Source organism: Scyliorhinus canicula, chromosome 12 (assembly GCF_902713615.1).
Source record: "Scyliorhinus canicula chromosome 12, sScyCan1.1, whole genome shotgun sequence".
NCBI lineage: Eukaryota > Metazoa > Chordata > Chondrichthyes > Carcharhiniformes > Scyliorhinidae > Scyliorhinus > Scyliorhinus canicula.
In genome coordinates, this window is record NC_052157.1 from 98862322 (window position 1) to 98879792 (window position 17471).

Here is a 17471-nt window from a genome sequence, read left to right on the forward strand (position 1 = left end):
CCCGTAGTGTAAGGTTAATGGGGGGGATTGTTGGGTTACGGGTATACGGGTTACGTGGGTTTAAGTAGGGTGATCATTGCTCGGCACAACATCGAGGGCCGAAGGGCCTGTTCTGTGCTGTACTGTTCTATGTTCTATGTTCTAAGCCAATCGGTGTTTGTAGGATTTTCAGTCTGCACCTATCGTTGCGTGTGATTAGTGAAGCCAGTCAGAAACTTTAAGGAAAGATGGGCGGCACAGTAGCACAGTGATTAGCACTGTTGCTTCACAGTGCCAGGGACCCGTGTTCGATTCCCGGCTTGGGTCACTGTCTGTGCGGAGTCTGCACGTTCTACCCGTGGCTGCGTGGGCTTTCTCCATGTGCTCCGGTTTCCTCCCACAGTCCAAAGATCTGCAGGTTGGGAGGATTGGCCATGCTAAATTGCCCCCTACTGCCCAAAAGGTTAGGAGGAGTTACGGGGATAGGGTGGAGGTGTGAGCTTGTGTAGGCTGCTCTTTCCAAGGGCCGGTACAGACTCAATGGGCTGAATGGCCTCCCTCTGCACTGTAAATTCTATGATTCTGTGTTGAGTCTTCTGCAAAGTTCCACCTTCTGTTTTGTTCAGTTATGAGAAGGTTTCAGCCAGGTCGCAGCTGGAAGGCACTTTCTCTTTCTGCTGCTCTTTTTCTCTTTTAGCCAGCCGATATCTAACAGCTTCAAGCCAGTTCTGTGAATACTCTTCTAGTGAGAGGCGAACAGCACTCAAATTTATGGAAGGTGCCTTGAGTAAGAAAATGAGTAGTTACCAGGTCTGTAACCTATTAATCCTCTCTCTGGAAGGCTGGGTAGAGCTTAAACTGGGAGTATTTTTTAAAATACCGCTGGCATTTGTGCACAGAAATCAGGCAAACTAAAGGTCACCTGAGATACCCTCAATTACGACACAGGAGAGAAGATTGGTAATTCAAAGGCTTTAATCATCAGAGAACTGAACAGCAGCCGAGAAGTGTGCTCACCACATGCTGCCGAGTGAGCCTCATCTCATATACCATTTCCTGGGGGCGGAGCCAGAGGCGGAGTCCCCCAGTGTTCCAAGCCCGGTCTTAAAGGGCCAATGTATTAAAGGTAAGGTACAGCAGCTACTGATACCATTCATCACACCACCAAACCCTCAAATTTAAAGCCCAGTATATTCTTTCTAGGAGGAAGAAGCTCCATCTGGTGGTATCTGCCCCCTTTGTCAGCCACAATACTCCCTGCCTCAAATGCCACCGTTTACTGACCAGAATTGCCACCTCTCTGGTCTTTGAATCCAGCCCTGAATGGAACACCTGGCCCACCCACCCCGTCTCAATCTTGTTTGATCTGCGCATTTTAAATGAGTCTCCTGTAGCATGGCTACGTCTGCCTTTAACCCCTGTAGGTGCGAGAACACGCGAGCTTCCCCCCCCCGCCGACTAGCCATCCCCCTTTTTCGGCCAGCCACGAGCCCGGGCCCGCCGCTTACTCGAGCCTTCCCACTGGAGCCCCCCCCCGCGACTCTCCATCCGTTCCCCAAAGTTGGCTCCTCTTCTGTCAGCATCCCATCCCCCCTCCCCCCAGCAGCCCTGTGATCCCAAACCCCCCAGTCAAGCACCAGCTTAACACTAATTTTACCCCCATTACGCTTCCGTGAGTCAGCTGACCCATGCTGAGCCCGGACACTCCCGCCTCTGTCTCCGATCATCCTGTTGCCTCGTTATTCGGGCCCCTCTCTTCCAATGGAAAGCCCAATTTAACTGCCTTTACAGCCCCTAAAGAATCTCCCCCCCCCCCCCCCCCCCAAACCCAGTGAAACAAGAAACAAATGCCAGGCGTTAACCCGGCCCCATAAAAGATTCCGGCGCCTGTCCGGGGAGGCTGGTACGAGAATCGAACCGTGCTGCTGGCCTGCTTGGTCTGCTTTAAAAGCCAGCGATTTAGCCTGGTGAGCTAAACCAGCCCCATATCAACAACAATCCCACCAAACCCCCAAACAACAGCCCGCATGTTAACATAAACAAATAACAAAAACAAAGAACAAAGAAAATTACAGCACAGGAACAGGCCCTTCGGCCCTCCCAGCCTGCGCCGATCCAGATCTTTTATCTAAACCTGTCTCCTATTTTCCAAGGTCTACTTCCCTCTGTTCCCGCCCATTCATATAGCTGTCCAGATGCATCTTAAATGATACTATCATGCCCGCCTCTACCACCTCCGCTGGTAAAGCGTTCCAGGCACCCACCACCCACTGCGTAAAAAACTTTCCACGCACATCTCCCTTAAACTTTCCCCCTCTCACCTTGAAACCGTGACCCCTTGTAACTGACACCCACACTCTTGGGAAAAACTTGTTGCTATCCACCCTGTCCATACCTCTCATGATTTTGTAGACCTCAATGAGGTCCCCCCTCAACCTCAGTCTTTCTAATGAAAATAATCCTAATCTACTCAACCTCTCTTCATAGCTAACGCCCTCCATACCAGGCAACATCCTGGCGAACCTCCTCTGCACCTTCTCCAAAGCATCCACATCCTTTTGGTAATGTAGCGACCAGAACTGTATGCAGTATTCCAAATGTGGCCGAACCAAAGTCGTATACAACTGTAACATGACCTGCCAACTCTTGTACTCAATACCCCTCCGATGAAGGAAAGCATGCCGTATGCCTTCTTGACCACTCTATCAACCTGCGCAGTCACCTCCAGGGTACAATGGACCTGAACACCCAGATCTCTGTACATCAATTTTCCCAAGGGCTTTTTCATTTCCCATATAGTTCGCTCTTGAATTGGATCTTCCAAAATGCATCAGCAGTTTGTATTTGTATGACTCCATTGTATTGTGAGCAGTTTTGGGCCCTGTATCTGAGGAAGGATGTATTGGCCTTGGTAAGGGTCCAGAGGAGGTTCACAAGAATGATCCCTGAAATGAAGAGCTTGTCATATGAGGAACGGTTGAGGAATCTGGTCTGTACTCGGTGGAGTTTAGAAGGATGAGGGGAGATCTATGTTCTATGTTCTATCTTATTGAAACTTGCAGGATACTGCGTGGACTGAATAGAGTGGACGTGGAGAGAATGTTTTGACTTGTCGGAAAAACTAGAAGCAGAGGACACAATCTCAGACTAAAGGGAGGATCCTTTAAAACAGAGATGGAACATAGAACTAGAACATACAGTGCAGAAGGAAGCCATTCGGCCCATTGAGTCTGCACCGAACCACTTAATTAACCCCTCACTTCCACCTTATCCCCGTAACCCAATAATGCCTTCTCGGGGCACTAAGGGCAATTTATCATGGCCAATCCACCTAACTTGCATGACTTTGGACTGTGGGAGGAAACTGGAGCACCCGGAGGAAACCCACGCAGACACGGAGAACGTGCAGACTCCGCACAGACAGTGACCCAGCGGGGAATCAAATCTGGGACCCTGGAGCTGTGAAGCCACAGTGCTATCTACTTGTGCTACCAGGGGTAGATGAGGAGGAATTTTGTCAGCCAGAGGGTGGTGAATCCGTGGAACTCTTTGCTACAGAAGGCTGTGGAGGCCAAATCACTGAGTGTCTTTAACACCAAGATAGATAGGTTCTTGATTAATAGAGGGATCAGGAGTTATGGGGAGAAGGAGAATGGGGATGAGAAAATATCAGCCATGATTGAATGGCGGAGCAGACTCGATGGGCCGAGTGGCCTAATTCTGCTCCTATGTCTTATGGCCTTAATAGGATGATTTACATTCACTGAAGAGGGCAGACTGGGTCTGAATGTTTAATTTAAAACAGTCGCACTGACAGTGTAGCAAGGGTTTAAACTAATTCAGCAGGGGGATAGGAACCTAAATTGTAGTCCCAGTGTACAGGATGTTGAGAGTAGTGAGGTCAGGGATAGGGTTAAAAGTTCGAAAGAGGGGACCGGCAAGCAAGACACTGGTTTGAAGTGTGTCTACTTCAACGCCAGGAGCATCCGGAATAAGGTGGGTGAGCTTGCAGCATGGGTTGGTACCTGGGATCTCGATGTTGTGGCGATTTCGGAGACATGGGTAGAGCAGGGACAGGAATGGTTGTTGCAGGTTCCAGGATTTAGATGTTTCTGTAAGAACAGAGAAGATGGTAAAAGAGGGGGGGGGGGTGTGGCATTGTTAATCAAGGAAAGTATTACGGCGGTAGAAAGGACGTTTGAGGACTCGTCTACTGAGGTAGTGTGGGCCGAGGTTAGGAACAGGAGAGGAGAGGTCACCCTGTTGGGAGTTGCCTATAGACCTCCGAATAGTTCCAGAGATGTAGAGGAAAGGATTGCAAAGATGATTCTCGACAGGAGCGAGAGTAACAGGGTAGTTGTTATGGGGGACTTTAACTTTCCAAATATTGACTGGAAATACTATAGGATAGAACAGTACAGCACAGAACAGGCCCTTCGGCCCTCGATGTTGTGCTGAGCAATGATCACCCTACTTAAACCCACGTAACCCGTATACCCGTAACCCAACAATCCCCCCATTAACCTTACACTACGGGCAATTTAGCATGGCCAATCCACCTAACCCGCACATCTTTGGACTGTGGGAGGAAACCGGAGCACCCGGAGGAAACCCACGCACACACGGGGAGGACGTGCAGACTCCACACAGACAGTGACCCAGCCGGGAATCGAACCTGGGACCCTGGAGCTGTGAAGCATTGATGCTAACCACCATGCTACCGTGAGGCCCCATCTATAGTTCGAGTACTATAGATGGGTCAGTTTTTGTGCAGTGTATGCAGGAGGGTTTTCTGACACAGTATGTAGACAGGCCAACAAGGGGCGAGGCCACATTGGATTTGGTACTGGGTAATGAACTCGGCCAGATGTTAGATTTAGATGTAGGTGAGCACTTTGGTGATAGTGATCACAATTCGGTTATGTTTACTTTAGCAATGGGCAGGGATAGGTATATACCGCAAGGCAAGAATTATAGCTGGGGGAAAGGCAATTATGATGCTATTCGGCAAGATTTAGGATGTATAGGATGGGGAAGGAAACTGCAGGGGATGGGTACAATCGAAATGTGGAGCTTTTTCAAGGAACAGCTACTCCGTGTCCTTGATAAGTATGTACCTGTCAGGCAGGGAGGAAGTTGTCGAGCAAGGGAACCAAGGTTTACTAAGGAAGTTGAAGCACTTGTCGAGAGGAAGAAGAAGGCTTATGTTAGGATGAGACATGAAGGCTCAGATAAGGCACTTGAGAGTTACAAGTTAGCCAGGAAGGACCTAAAGGGAGAGTTAAGAAGAGCGAGGAGAGGACACGAAAAGTCATTGGCGGATATGATCAAGGAAAACCCTAAGGCTTTCTATAGGTATATCAGGAACAAAAGAATGACTAGAGTCAGATTAGGGCCAATCAAGGATAGTAGTGGAAAGTTGTGTGTGGATTCAGAAGAGATAGGGGAAGCGTTAAATGGATATTTTTCGTCAGTGTTTACACTGGAGAAAGACAATGTTGTCGAGGCGAATACTCAGGTTCAGTCGACCAGGCTAGATGGAATTGAGGTTCACAAGGAGGCGGTGTTAGCAATTTTGGAAAATGTAAAAATAGATAAGTCTCCTGGGCCAGATGGGATTTATCCTAGGATTCTCTGGGAAGCCAGGGAGGAGATTGCAGATCCTTGATCTTTATGTCGTCTTTGTCGACAGGAATAGTGCCGGAAGACTGGAGGATAGCAAATGTTGTCCCCTTGTTCAAGAAGGGGAGTAGAGACAACCCTGGTAATTATAGACCTGTGAGCCTTACTTCGGTTGTGGGTAAAATGTTGGAAAAGGTTATAAGAGATAGGGTTTATAATCATCTTGAAAAGAACAAGTTGATTAGCGATAGTCAACATGGTTTTGTGAAGGGTAGGTCATGCCTCACAAACCTTATTGAGTTTTTTGAGAAGGTGACGAAACAGGTGGATGAGGGTAAAGTGGTTGATGTGGTGTATATGGATTTCAGTAAGACATTTGATAAGGTTCCCCACGGTAGGCTATTGCAGAAAATAAGGAAGTATGGGATTGAAGGTGATTTAGCGGTTTGGATCAGTAATTGGCTATCTGAAAGAAGACAGAGGGTGGTGGTTGATGGCAAATGTTCATCCTGGAGTTCAGTTACTAGTGGTGTACCACAAGGATCTGGTTTGGGGCCACTGCTGTTTGTCATTTTTATAAATGACCTGGAAGAGGGTGTAGAAGGATGGGTTAGTAAATTTTCAGATGACACAAAGGTTGGTGGAATTGTGGATAGTGCTGAAGGATGTTATAGGATACAGAGAACATATAGAACATAGAATGATACAGCACAGTACAGGCCCTTCGGCCCTCGATGTTGCACCGACATGGAAAAAAAACTAAAGGCCATCTAACCTACACTATGCCCTTATCATCCATATGCTTATCCAATAAACTTTTAAATGCCCTCAATGTTGGCGAGTTCACTACTGTTGCAGGTAGGGCATTCCACGGCCTCACCACTCTTTGCGTAAAAAACCCACCTCTGACCTCTGTCCTATATCTATTACCCCTCAATTTAAGGCTATGTCCCCTCGTGCTAGCCACCTCCATCCGCGGGAGAAGGCTCTCGCTGTCCACCCTATCTAACCCTCTGATGCAGAGGGACATAGATAAGCTGCAGAGCTGGGCTGAGAGGTGGCAGATGGAGTTTAATGCGGAAAAGTGTGAGGTGGTTCACTTTGGAAGGAGTAACAGGAATGCAGAGTACTGGGCTAATGGCAAGATTCTTGGTAGTGTAGATGAACAGAGAGATCTCGGCATCCAGGTACATAAATCCCTGAAAGTTGCCACCCAGGTTAATAGGGCTGTTAAGAAGGCGTACGGTGTGTTAGCTTTTATTGGTAGAGGGATTGAGTTTCGGAGCCATGAGGTCATGTTGCAGTTGTACAAAACTCTGGTGCGGCCGCATTTGGAGTATTGTGTGCAGTTCTGGTCGCCACATTATCGGAAGGATGTGGAAGCATTGGAAAGGGTACAGAGGAGATTTACAAGAGCGTTGCCTGGTATGGAGGGAAAATCATATGAGGAAAGGCTGAAGGACTTGAGGCTGTTTTCGTTAGCGAGAAGAAGGTTAAGAGGTGACTTAATTGAGGCATACAGGGTGATCAGAGGATTAGATAGGGTGGACATCGAGAGCCTTTTTCCTCGGATGGTGATGTCCAGCACGAGGGGACATAGCTTTAAATTGAGGGGAGATAGATATAGGACAGATGTCAGAGGTAGGTTCTTTACTCGGAGAGTAGTAACGGCGTGGAATGCCCTGCCTGCAACAGTAGTGGACTCGCCAACACTAAACGCATTCAAATGGTCATTGGATAGGCATATGGACGATAAGGGAATAGTGTAGAGGGACTTTAGGAGGGTTTCACAGGACGGTGCAACATCGTGGGCTGAAGGGCCTGTACTGCGCTGTAATGTTCTATGTTCTATATGGTGTGCTAGCCTTTATCAGTAGGGGTATTGAGTTTCGGAGCCACAAGGTCATGCTGCAGCTGTACATAACTCTGGTGCGGCCACACCTGGAGTACTGTGTGCAGTTCTGGTCACCACATTATAGGAAGGATGTGGAAGCTTTGGAAAGGGTTCAGAGGAGATTTACTAGGATGTTGCCTGGTATGGAGGGAAGGTCTTACGAGGAAAGGCTCAGGGACTTGAGGTTGTTTTCGTTAGAGAGGAGAAGGCTGAGAGGTGACTTAATAAGATAGTCAGAGGGTTAGATAGGGTGGACAGTGAGAGTCTTTTTCCTCGGATGGTGATGACCAACTCGAGGGGACATAGCTTTAAATTGAGGGGTGGTAGATATAGGACAGATGTCAGAGGCAGTTTCTTTACTCAGAGAGTAGTAGGGGTGTGGAACGCCCTGCCTGCAACATTAGTAGACTCGCCAACTTTAAGGGCATTTAAGTGGTCACTGGATAGACATATGGATGAAAATGGAATAGAGTAGGTCAGATAGGCTTCAGATGGTTTCACAGGTCGGCGCAATATCGAGGGCCGAAGGGCCCCTACTGCGCTGTAATGTTCTATGTTCTATGTAATCCTCAGAACTGTACAGAAGTGTGAGCATAGACTTTGGACCCAAGTTCCTGACGTGGGTAATGAGTGAGGTGGTGTGCGACCACTGAAGCAAGGCAGAGATCATTCTTTAAAATATGTCCAGTGTCCAATGATTGTTGGGGAATATTGTTAATGAAAATAGTCTCGGATATTTTCAGCATGTTTCAATGCTGAACAATAACTGCTGGCTCCAGTTAATTTAAATAAAGGAACAATTAATTCACAGTCACCTTTGCTTTCAACAGAAGGTTATTGTTGAGAAGGAACAAACATTGAAGAAACAGTCATTAGATGCCAAGTACTAACTTCAGCAGTGCTGTCTTTCCAGATCTTTGAACTGCATGTTCCTGATGCTGCTGGAATGCCAGGTACAGGGAATGAGACATCCGAGGCTGGTGTGCTGCCAGGGCCACAAGAGAACCACATGTACCTTCTGAGAGGACCACCAGGTGTGAGAGGTCAGTGCCAGATTCACCGCTCTGTAATCTCAAATCAGATTGGTTACTATGTTTAGAGGGGGAAATAGAGCGACACAGGCATGGTGGGTTACGTAGACATACTGTGTGGTGTGATTCTATGGGAGTAAAATTGATCTTTTAGCGCCCATTTTGAACACAATGCGGTTAACACGTGGTAAATAAGGTCGGTGAGTTCCAGTAACTGATTTAGTGGCAATAACCTGACTGGAAGGTGGGAGGTGGATTAGGAATTTAATATTCCTGGCTACAAGGGATTGGGAAATGATGAAGACAAAGAAGGGATGAGACTGGTCATATTGATGATGGAAACGCTGAAATCACACCAGATTGCAGCTGTAGGTGTGGATCAAAAAAGAACCTTAAAGGAGCAATTAACCACTGGTAGGAATTACAGAAAGAGAGAGAGACAAGATAAAAGGAGCACAGGGACCCGGCTATATATGTGCAGGAGTCATTAAAGGTGGCTGGACAGGTTGGGAGCACAGTTAATAAAGTATACAGTAGTAGTAGTTTCTGGGCAGTAGTTTCTGGGCAGCACGGTAGCATGGTGGTTAGCATAAATGCTTCACAGCTCCAGGGTCCCAGGTTCGATTCCTGGCTGGGTCACTGTCTGTGCAGAGTCTGCACGTCCTCCCCGTGTGTGCGTGGGTTTCCTCCGGGTGCTCCGGTTTCCTCCCACAGTCCAAAGATGTGCGGGTTAGGTGGATTGGCCATGCTAAATTGCCCGTAGTGTCCTAAAATGTAAGATTATGGGGGGGTTGTTGGGTTACGGGTATAGGGTGGATACGTGGGTTTGAGTAGGGTGATCATTGCTCGGCACAACATCGAGGGCCGAAGGGCCTGTTCTGTGCTGTACTGTTCTATGTTCTATGTTCTAGTACAGTGGTTAGTACTGCTGCCTCATGGCGCCGAGGTCCCAGGTTCGATCCTGGCTCTGGGTCACTGTCCATGTGGAGTTTGCACATTCTCCCCGTGTTTGCGTGGGTTTCACCCCCACAACCCAAAGATGTGCAAGGTAGGTGGATTGGCCACGCTAAATTGCCTGTTAATTGGAAAAAACTTAATTGGGCACTCTAAATTTTTTTTTTTTAAATAAAGCATTCAACAGTAACCTGGGATTGTAAACAGGAACACAGGATACGAGAGCAACAAGGTTGTTAAACTTGTATAAAAATTACTTCAGCCTCATCTGGAGAATTGTCTAGTTCTGGGCGCCACACTTTAGAGGAGCTGTGGAGTGGTAGATGAAGTGAGAGATCAACAGTTCAAATAGACAAGGTTGTTAAGCATATGAAATGCACTCCTTCATTGGCAGAGGTATAGAATATTAAAGTAAGGATATATGTTGGGAGTTGGAATTGTATAAAGCACTGGCGAGACCACAACTGGAATATTGTGAGCAGTTCTGGTCATCAAATTACAGGAAGGAACGTTATTGATCTGTGGAGAGTGCAGGAATGTTGGAGAGTCAAGAATGTTGCCAGGGCTAGAAAAGTGTAGCTACAAGGAGAGAGTGGATAGGTTGGGGTTATTTTCCTTGGAACAAGAAGGCTGAGGGGTGATTTAATTGAGGTGCACAAAATTATGAGGGCAAGGGATTGGGTGGACAGGTTAACATTGTTTCCTTTAGTGGAGAATTCTAGAACTAGGGGATATAAATTCAAGTTAAGTAGGGGAAGGTGTAGAGGGGACATGAACATGACTCCATCCTGGAGGTCGACAGAAAGTACTTCGAGGCGCCGACCATAGAGCTTCTGGCAGAGAGGAAAAAGCTACAAATGGACTTTAACCTGCTATCCCCCAGGAAAGCAGTGCACCAACTCTGCCAGACATGGGGGACTTTCTACGAACACAGGGAAAAGACGGGCAGCCTACTGGCTCACCAGCTAAGAAAGTAGGCAGCCACGAGGGAGATAGCGCAGGTTATAGAAACAGCAGAGGCAGACTGGTAACTGAGCCAAAAGTGGTCAACCGGGCGTTTGAGACCTTCTAACAAAGGCTGTACACCTCCATACCCCCCGACGGGGGCGCGGGGATGAAAAAGTTCCTCGATGAACTCGACATGCCAGTTGCGGGGGAGGACAGGTGGGGGGAACTGGAAGCACCAATAGATCTGGGAGAAATCATGGAGAGCATCAGCTCCATGGAGGCTGGGAAGGTGCTGGGGCCCAACGGGTTTTTAAAAATCTGAGGACCTGGCCCCACACCTAAGGGAGATGTTCGCAGACTCGTTTGAGTGGGGCACCCTGCGTCCTACGCTAACACAAGCCATAATATCGTTGATGCCCAAAAAAGACAAAGGCCTGACAGAATACGGATCATACAGACCCATTTTGCTGCTTAATGTAGACGCAAAGATACTCGCTAAGGTCCTGGCCAAGAGACTGAAGAAGTATGTACCAGAGGTGGTCACTGAGGACCAGACAGGCTTTGTCAAGGTTAGACAGCTAACTGCAAACATCAGTTGGCTGATGAATGTAATAATAACCTCCCCCAACCCCGGGGAGAGAACATCAGAGGTACTCACTGCCCTGGATGCAGAAAAGGGCTTCGGTAGAGTCGAATGGAAGTACCTCTTTGAAGTACTGGAGCGGTTTGGGCTAGGAGCAGGATTCGCTCCCTGGGAGAAAATCCTGTACAACGCCCCCAGGGCGAGTTTCGAACCAACACCACCAGCTCTGAATTCTTCCAGCTGCACAGAGGCACATGGCAGGGATGCCCACTGTCCTCGCTCCTGTTTGCCCTGGCAATTGAACCCCTGACCGTCGCTCTGTGAGACGCAGAAAGCTGGAAGAGCATCAAAAGGGGCTGTTTAGCTCACTGGGCTAAATCGCTGGCTTTGGAAGCAGACTAAGGCAAGCCAGGAGCACGGTTCGATTCCCGTACCAGCCTCCCCGAACAGGCGCCGGAATGTGGCGACTGGGGCTTTTACAGTAACTTCATTTGAAGCCTACTCGTGACAATAATAGATTTTCATTTTCATTTTCAAAAGAGGAAACAGAGAGCACAGAGTCTCATTCTGTGCGAATGACCTGCTCCTCTATGGTTTGGAGCCACAGAAAGGTCTGAGAGCAATCATGCAGTTCCTGAAAGATCCCAGAACCTTCTCGGACTACAAACTCAACCTGGGAAAGAGCAAGGCATTCCCACTTTGCAGATGTTTCCAGGGGCTGGTTTAGCACACTGGGCTAATCGCTGGCTTTTAAAGCAGACCAAGGCAGGCCAGCAGTGCGGGTTCAATTCCTGTACCAGCCTCCCCGAACAGGCGCCAGAATGTGGCGACTAGGGGCTTTTCACGGTAACTTCATTGAAGCCTACTCGTAACAATAAGCGATATTCATTTTGTTTTTTTCATTTTCACTGAAACGACGGGGGAGGGACAGAGCTGGAGGCAAACCATCCAAACTAGCCCAAAACAAATTCCGTGACCTGGGGATCCAGATAGCTGGGACTGGACACTGATCTACAAGTAGAATCTGACCAGCCTGGCGAAGGAAGTTAAAAATGACCTACAGAGATGGGACGCACTCACGCTCTCCCTGGTGGGGAGGGTGCAGACGACCAAAATGAACGTACTGCCAAGGTTCATCTTTTTGTTCAAATCCAGACTCATCTTCATCCCCAAGGCCTTCTTCCAGAGCACAGATAAAATGATCATGCCATTTTTGTCTGTCTGTCTGTCTGTCTGTCTCCGTCCGTCCGTCCGTCCGAGAATCCCCAAATCAACATTGCAAAGGAGGAAAGTAATGGGCGGTCTGGCACTACCGAACTTACAAAACTACCACTGGGCGGCTAAGGTGGAGAGACTAAGGGGATGCATACGTGAACCCAGCATGGAATGGGTGTGGATGGAGGAGTCTTCCTGCAAGTGAACAACACTCTGGGCCCTCACCGCAGCAGCGCTACCATCCCTCCTGATGAAATACACATCCTGCTCAGTGATGGTAGCCACACTAAAGACATGGAACCAGATGAGACAACATTTCGGTCTAACCAAGATGTCCCCCATGGCCCCCATCTGTGGAAACCACAAATTCCCACCATGAACATAGAACATATAGTGCAGAAGGAGGCCATTCAGCCCATCGAGTCTGCACCGACCCTCACTTCCACCTTATCCCCGTAACCCAATAACCCCTCCTAACCGTTTTGGTCACTAGGGGCAATTTATCATGGCCAATGCACCTAACCTGCACGTCCTGTGGGAGGAAACCCACGCACACACGGGGAGGATGTGCAGACTCCGCACAGACAGTGACCCAGCGGGGAATGGAACCTGGGACCCTGGCACTGTGAAGCCACAGTGCTAACCACTTGTGCTACTGTGCTGCCCTACATGCTCGACATCACTTTTAAAAAATGGAGACAGGACGGGAGGACAGTTGGGGACTTTTGAATGGGGGACAGACGAACGAAACTGAGCGAACTGACGGAGGAATTGGAACTACAGTACTGACAGGACAGGAACTTGTGCTTCTTAAGTTAAAGCACTTTCTCCGCAAAGAGACGGTAGGATACCCAGGGTCCCGTGAAACATATTATTAGAGGTCCTGATAAACACGGACAGTAAGAATCATTGAATTTACAGTGCAGAAGGAGGCCATTCGGCCCATCGAGTCTGCGCCGGCTCTTGGAAAGAGCACCCTACCCAAGCCCACAACCCCTATCCCCATAACCCAGTAACCCCACCCAACACTACAGGCAATTTTGGACACTAAGGGCAATTTATCATCTGTAGGGAGAGAAAAGAGCTAACGTTTCGAGTCCGATGACTCTTTGTCAAAGCTTTGACAAAGAGTCATCGGACTCGAAACGTTAGCGCTTTTCTCTCCCTACAGATGCTGCCAGACCTGCTGAAATTTTTCAGCATTGTCCCTTTCGTTTCAGATTCCAGCATCCGCAGTAATTTGCTTTTATTTTGGGCAATTTATAATGGCCAATCCACCTAACCTGCACATCTTTGGACTGTGGGAGGAAACCGGAGCACCCGGAGGAAACCCATGCACACACGGGGAGGACGTGCAGACTCCGCACAGACAGTGATCCAAGCCTGAAATCGAACCTGGGACCCTGGAGCTGTGAAGCAATTGTGCTATCCACAATGCTACCGTGCTGCCCTAGGGGGATGGGGGAATTGCGGGATCATCTACGGAGAGCGACTGAACAGGGCAAGACCAACACTGGATGAAGCCAGACGAACATTTGGGGATGAACAGGGGACGGATGTGGGTTGGGGACTCTGGAGCGAGGCACTGAGCAGGGCCAACGCCACCTCCTCCTGCGCAAAGCTCAGCCTCATGCAGATTAAAGTGGTGCACAGAGCGCACCTGACCAGAACCCAAATGAACACGTTCTTCCCAGAGTTGGAAGATAAATGTGAACAGTGCCAGAGGGGCACAACCAACCACACCCACTTGTTCTGGGCTTGCCCCAGACTTGTAGGGTTCTGGACAGCCTTCTCCAAGGCAATATCCAAAGTTGTGTGAGTGAGGGTGGAGCCATACCCAAGAATGGCAAACTTCAGGGTATCAGAGCCTTACACTTTCCCCCTTACTTCCTTTTGCTTCTGTCCCTGTTTTCACATTCACATAACTCCCTGAATTCAGCTTGTAGGACCTCGTCCCATTTTTTACCTATATCGTTGGTGCCTATGTGCACCACGACAGCTGGCTGTTCACCCCCCCCCCCCCCCCAGAATGTCCTGCAGCCGCTCCGAGACATCCTTGACCCTTGCACCAGGGAGGCAACATACCATCCTGGAGTCCCGATTGGGTCCGCAATCTATTCCCCTTACGATCGAGTCCCCTATCACTATAGCCTTGCCATTCATCTTCCTGCCCTGCTGCGCAGCAGAGCCAGCCACGGTGCCATGAACCTGGCTGCTGCTGCCTTTCCCTGGTGAGCCATCTCCCTCAACAGTATCCAAAACGGTATATCTGTTTTGCAGGGAGATGACCGCAGGGGACACCTGTACTGCCTTCCTACTCTTGCTCTGTCTTTTGGTCACCCATTTTCTATCTCCCTGATGAGACCATCAATTCACCAGACACGTGCTTTGAGATATGAACAGTGGTTTTAATTTACTTACTACAGAGCCAGCCTGTTACACGTTGAACTCTCGATGAACTGGTCGGCTGGCTCTGGGCATCGATATTTATACAGCAGTCCAGGGGGAGGAGCCGTGGGCGGAGCCAAGGGTGGAGCCCTGTACAAACTCCTAAGCATTCCCAGAGCTACTCCCCCTAGTGGTCGGGCAACGCAGCTGCGCTTACAATCGTACGGTCTCATATATATATATATATATATATCACAGTGTGAATTACAGAGTTACATTCACCACATTCACCCCCTCCAAAAAAAATCAAGTCTGGCAGGGGTGCTGGTTCATAAATTGAGTCTGTCCGGTGGGCGAGTTGTCCGCTGTGATCTGCGGAGCACCAGGGTTGCAGCCTCTTGTGGTGGCTGGATGGGTGTTGTGGGTTGGGGTGCGATGGCGGACTCCGGGGGTGATTCCGTCCGAGCTCCATACCCGTCTGGTTCGACTGGGGACTTGGGGCGCTGGGGGTTAGCCGGTGCAGGTGCGCGAAACAAATGTAGCGAGCTAGTGGGCTCAGGAGCGCGAGGGGTCAGCTGGGTTGGGTGTGGAGTGAGGGGTACCTCTGCAGTGATAGTGGGGATGCTGGGTCCAGCGGGTGCTAGGTCCCTGAGGGATACGGTGTCCTGACGGCCGTCAGGGAACTCTACGAAGGCGTACTGGGGGTTTGAGTGAAGCAGGCGCACCTTCTCTACAAGGAGGTCAGTTTTGTGCGCCTGACGTGCTTCCTCAGGAGTACAGGGCCCGGTGTCTTCAGCCATGCCGGGAGTGAGACCCCCGTGGTAGTGCCTCTGGAAAAGATAAAGAGCTGCTCGTGAGGGTTCTGGTTGGTCGCGGTACACAAGAGGGACCTAATAGCGTGGCGCGCATCTGGGAGGACATCATGCCAATGGGAGACTGGGAGATTCCTGGACCGGAAGGTCAGTAGGACGGTCTTCCAGACCGTTGCATTCTCCCTCTCCCTCTGCCCATTCCCCCTGGGGTTATAGCTGGTAGTCCTGCTCGAGGCGATGCCCTTGTCGAGCAGGTACTGACGCAGCTCGTCGCTCATGAAGGACGAACCCCGGTCGCTGTGTACGTAGCTGGGGAAACCAAACAGGGTGAAGATACTATGCAGGGCCCTAATGACTGTGTGGGAGGTCATATCGGGGCACGGGATAGCAAAGGGGAAGCGGGAGAACTCATCTATAACGTTTAGGAAGTAAACGTTCCTGTTAGTTGAGGGTATGCGGCCGTTTGAAATCGATCGCAAGGCGTTCAAAGGGCCTAGAAGCCTTGACCAGGTGGGCCCTGTCTGGTCTATAGAAGTGCAGTTCGCACTCCGCGCAGATTGGGCAGTCTCTGGTGACAGCTTTTACCTCCTCAGTGGAGAAAGGCAGATTTCGGGCTTTGATGTAGTGGGCGAGCTGGGTGACCCCGGGTGACAGAGGTCGTTGTGGATGACTTTCAGGCGGTCGTTCTGCGCGCTGGCGCACGTCCCGCAGGATAGGGCATCTGGGGGCTCGTTAAGCTTCCCCGGTCGATACTTAATATCGTAGCTATAGGTGGAGAGTTCGATCCTCCACCGCAGAATTTTATCGTTTTTAATTTTGCCCCTTTGCGAGTTGTCAAACATGAAGGCAACCGATCTTTGGTCGATGATGAGGGTGAACCTCCTACCTGCGAGGTAGTGCCTCCAGTGACGAATAGCCTCCACAATGGCTTGTGCTTCTTTTTCGACTGCCGAGAGTCGGAGTTCCGAAGAGACTGGTCTCCCTGCCTGATTTAAAGTGGCTGCAAGAGCTACCTCTGAGGCGTTGCTCTCAACCTGAAAGGAGGTGGATTCATCCACCGCCCGCATGGCCGCTTTGGCGATGTCCTCCTTGATGCAGTTGAAGGCCTGGCGTGCCTCAGCTGACAGGGGAAATAGTGTGGCCTTAAAGAATGGGCGGGCTTTGTCCGCATATTGTGGGACCCACTGGGCGTAATACGAAAAGAATCCCAAGCACCGTTTGAGGGCCTTGGGACAATGAGGGAGAGGGAGTTCTAAGCATACGGTCCGGGTCGGGACCCAGGACTCCGTTTTCCACGACGTAGCCGAGGATGGCTAGTCTGGTCGTGCGGAAAACGCATTTCTCCTTGTTATAGGTGAGGTTTAGTTTCTGAGCCGTCTGGAGAAAACTGTAGAGGTTGGCGTCGTGGTCCTGCTGGTCATAGCCGCAGATGGTAACGTTATCCAAGTACGGGAACATGGCCCGCAGCCCGTACTGGTCCACCATTCGGTCCATTTCTCATTGGAATACCGAAACCACATTAATGACGCCAAAGGGAACCCGGAGGAAATGGAAGAGGCGGCCATCGGCCTCGAATGCCGTGTAGTGGCGGTCCTCCGGGTGGATTGAGAGCTGGTGGTATGCAGACTTCAGATCCACCGTGGATAAGAGCCGATACTGGGCGATCTGATTTACCATATCTGCAATCCTGGGGAGGGGGTACGCGTCGAGGAGCGTAAACCTATTAATGGTCTGACTATAGTCTACGACCATGCGTAATTTTTCCCCGGTCTTGACGACCACCACCTGAGCTCTCCAGGGGCTGTTGCTGGCCTCTATGATCCCCTCACTGAGAAGCCTTCGGACCTCTGATCGGATGAACACCCTATCCTGCAGGCTGTACCGCCTGCTGCGAGTGGCTACGGGTTTACAGTCTGGAGTGAGGTTGGCAAAGAGAGGAGGGGGGGGAGATTCACAGCGTGGCTAGGCTGCAGATAGTGAGTGGGGTAGGGGCCCACCGAAACTGAGGGTAAGACACTTGAGGTTACACTGAAAATCTAGGCCCA

At 49.8% G+C, this 17471-nt stretch overlaps 1 protein-coding gene across 2 annotated transcripts in view; it reads left to right on the forward strand.

The window, feature by feature from the left end:
• Positions 1-17471, forward strand: part of LOC119975203 (collagen alpha-1(XXVI) chain-like) — a 195986-nt gene that overhangs the window by 74581 nt on the left and 103934 nt on the right. For both annotated transcript variants that reach the window (XM_038814815.1, XM_038814816.1), the window contains exon 3: positions 8409-8538. In XM_038814815.1, the coding sequence (XP_038670743.1) occupies positions 8409-8538 (130 nt within the window). The remainder of the gene's footprint in view (positions 1-8408; positions 8539-17471) is intronic.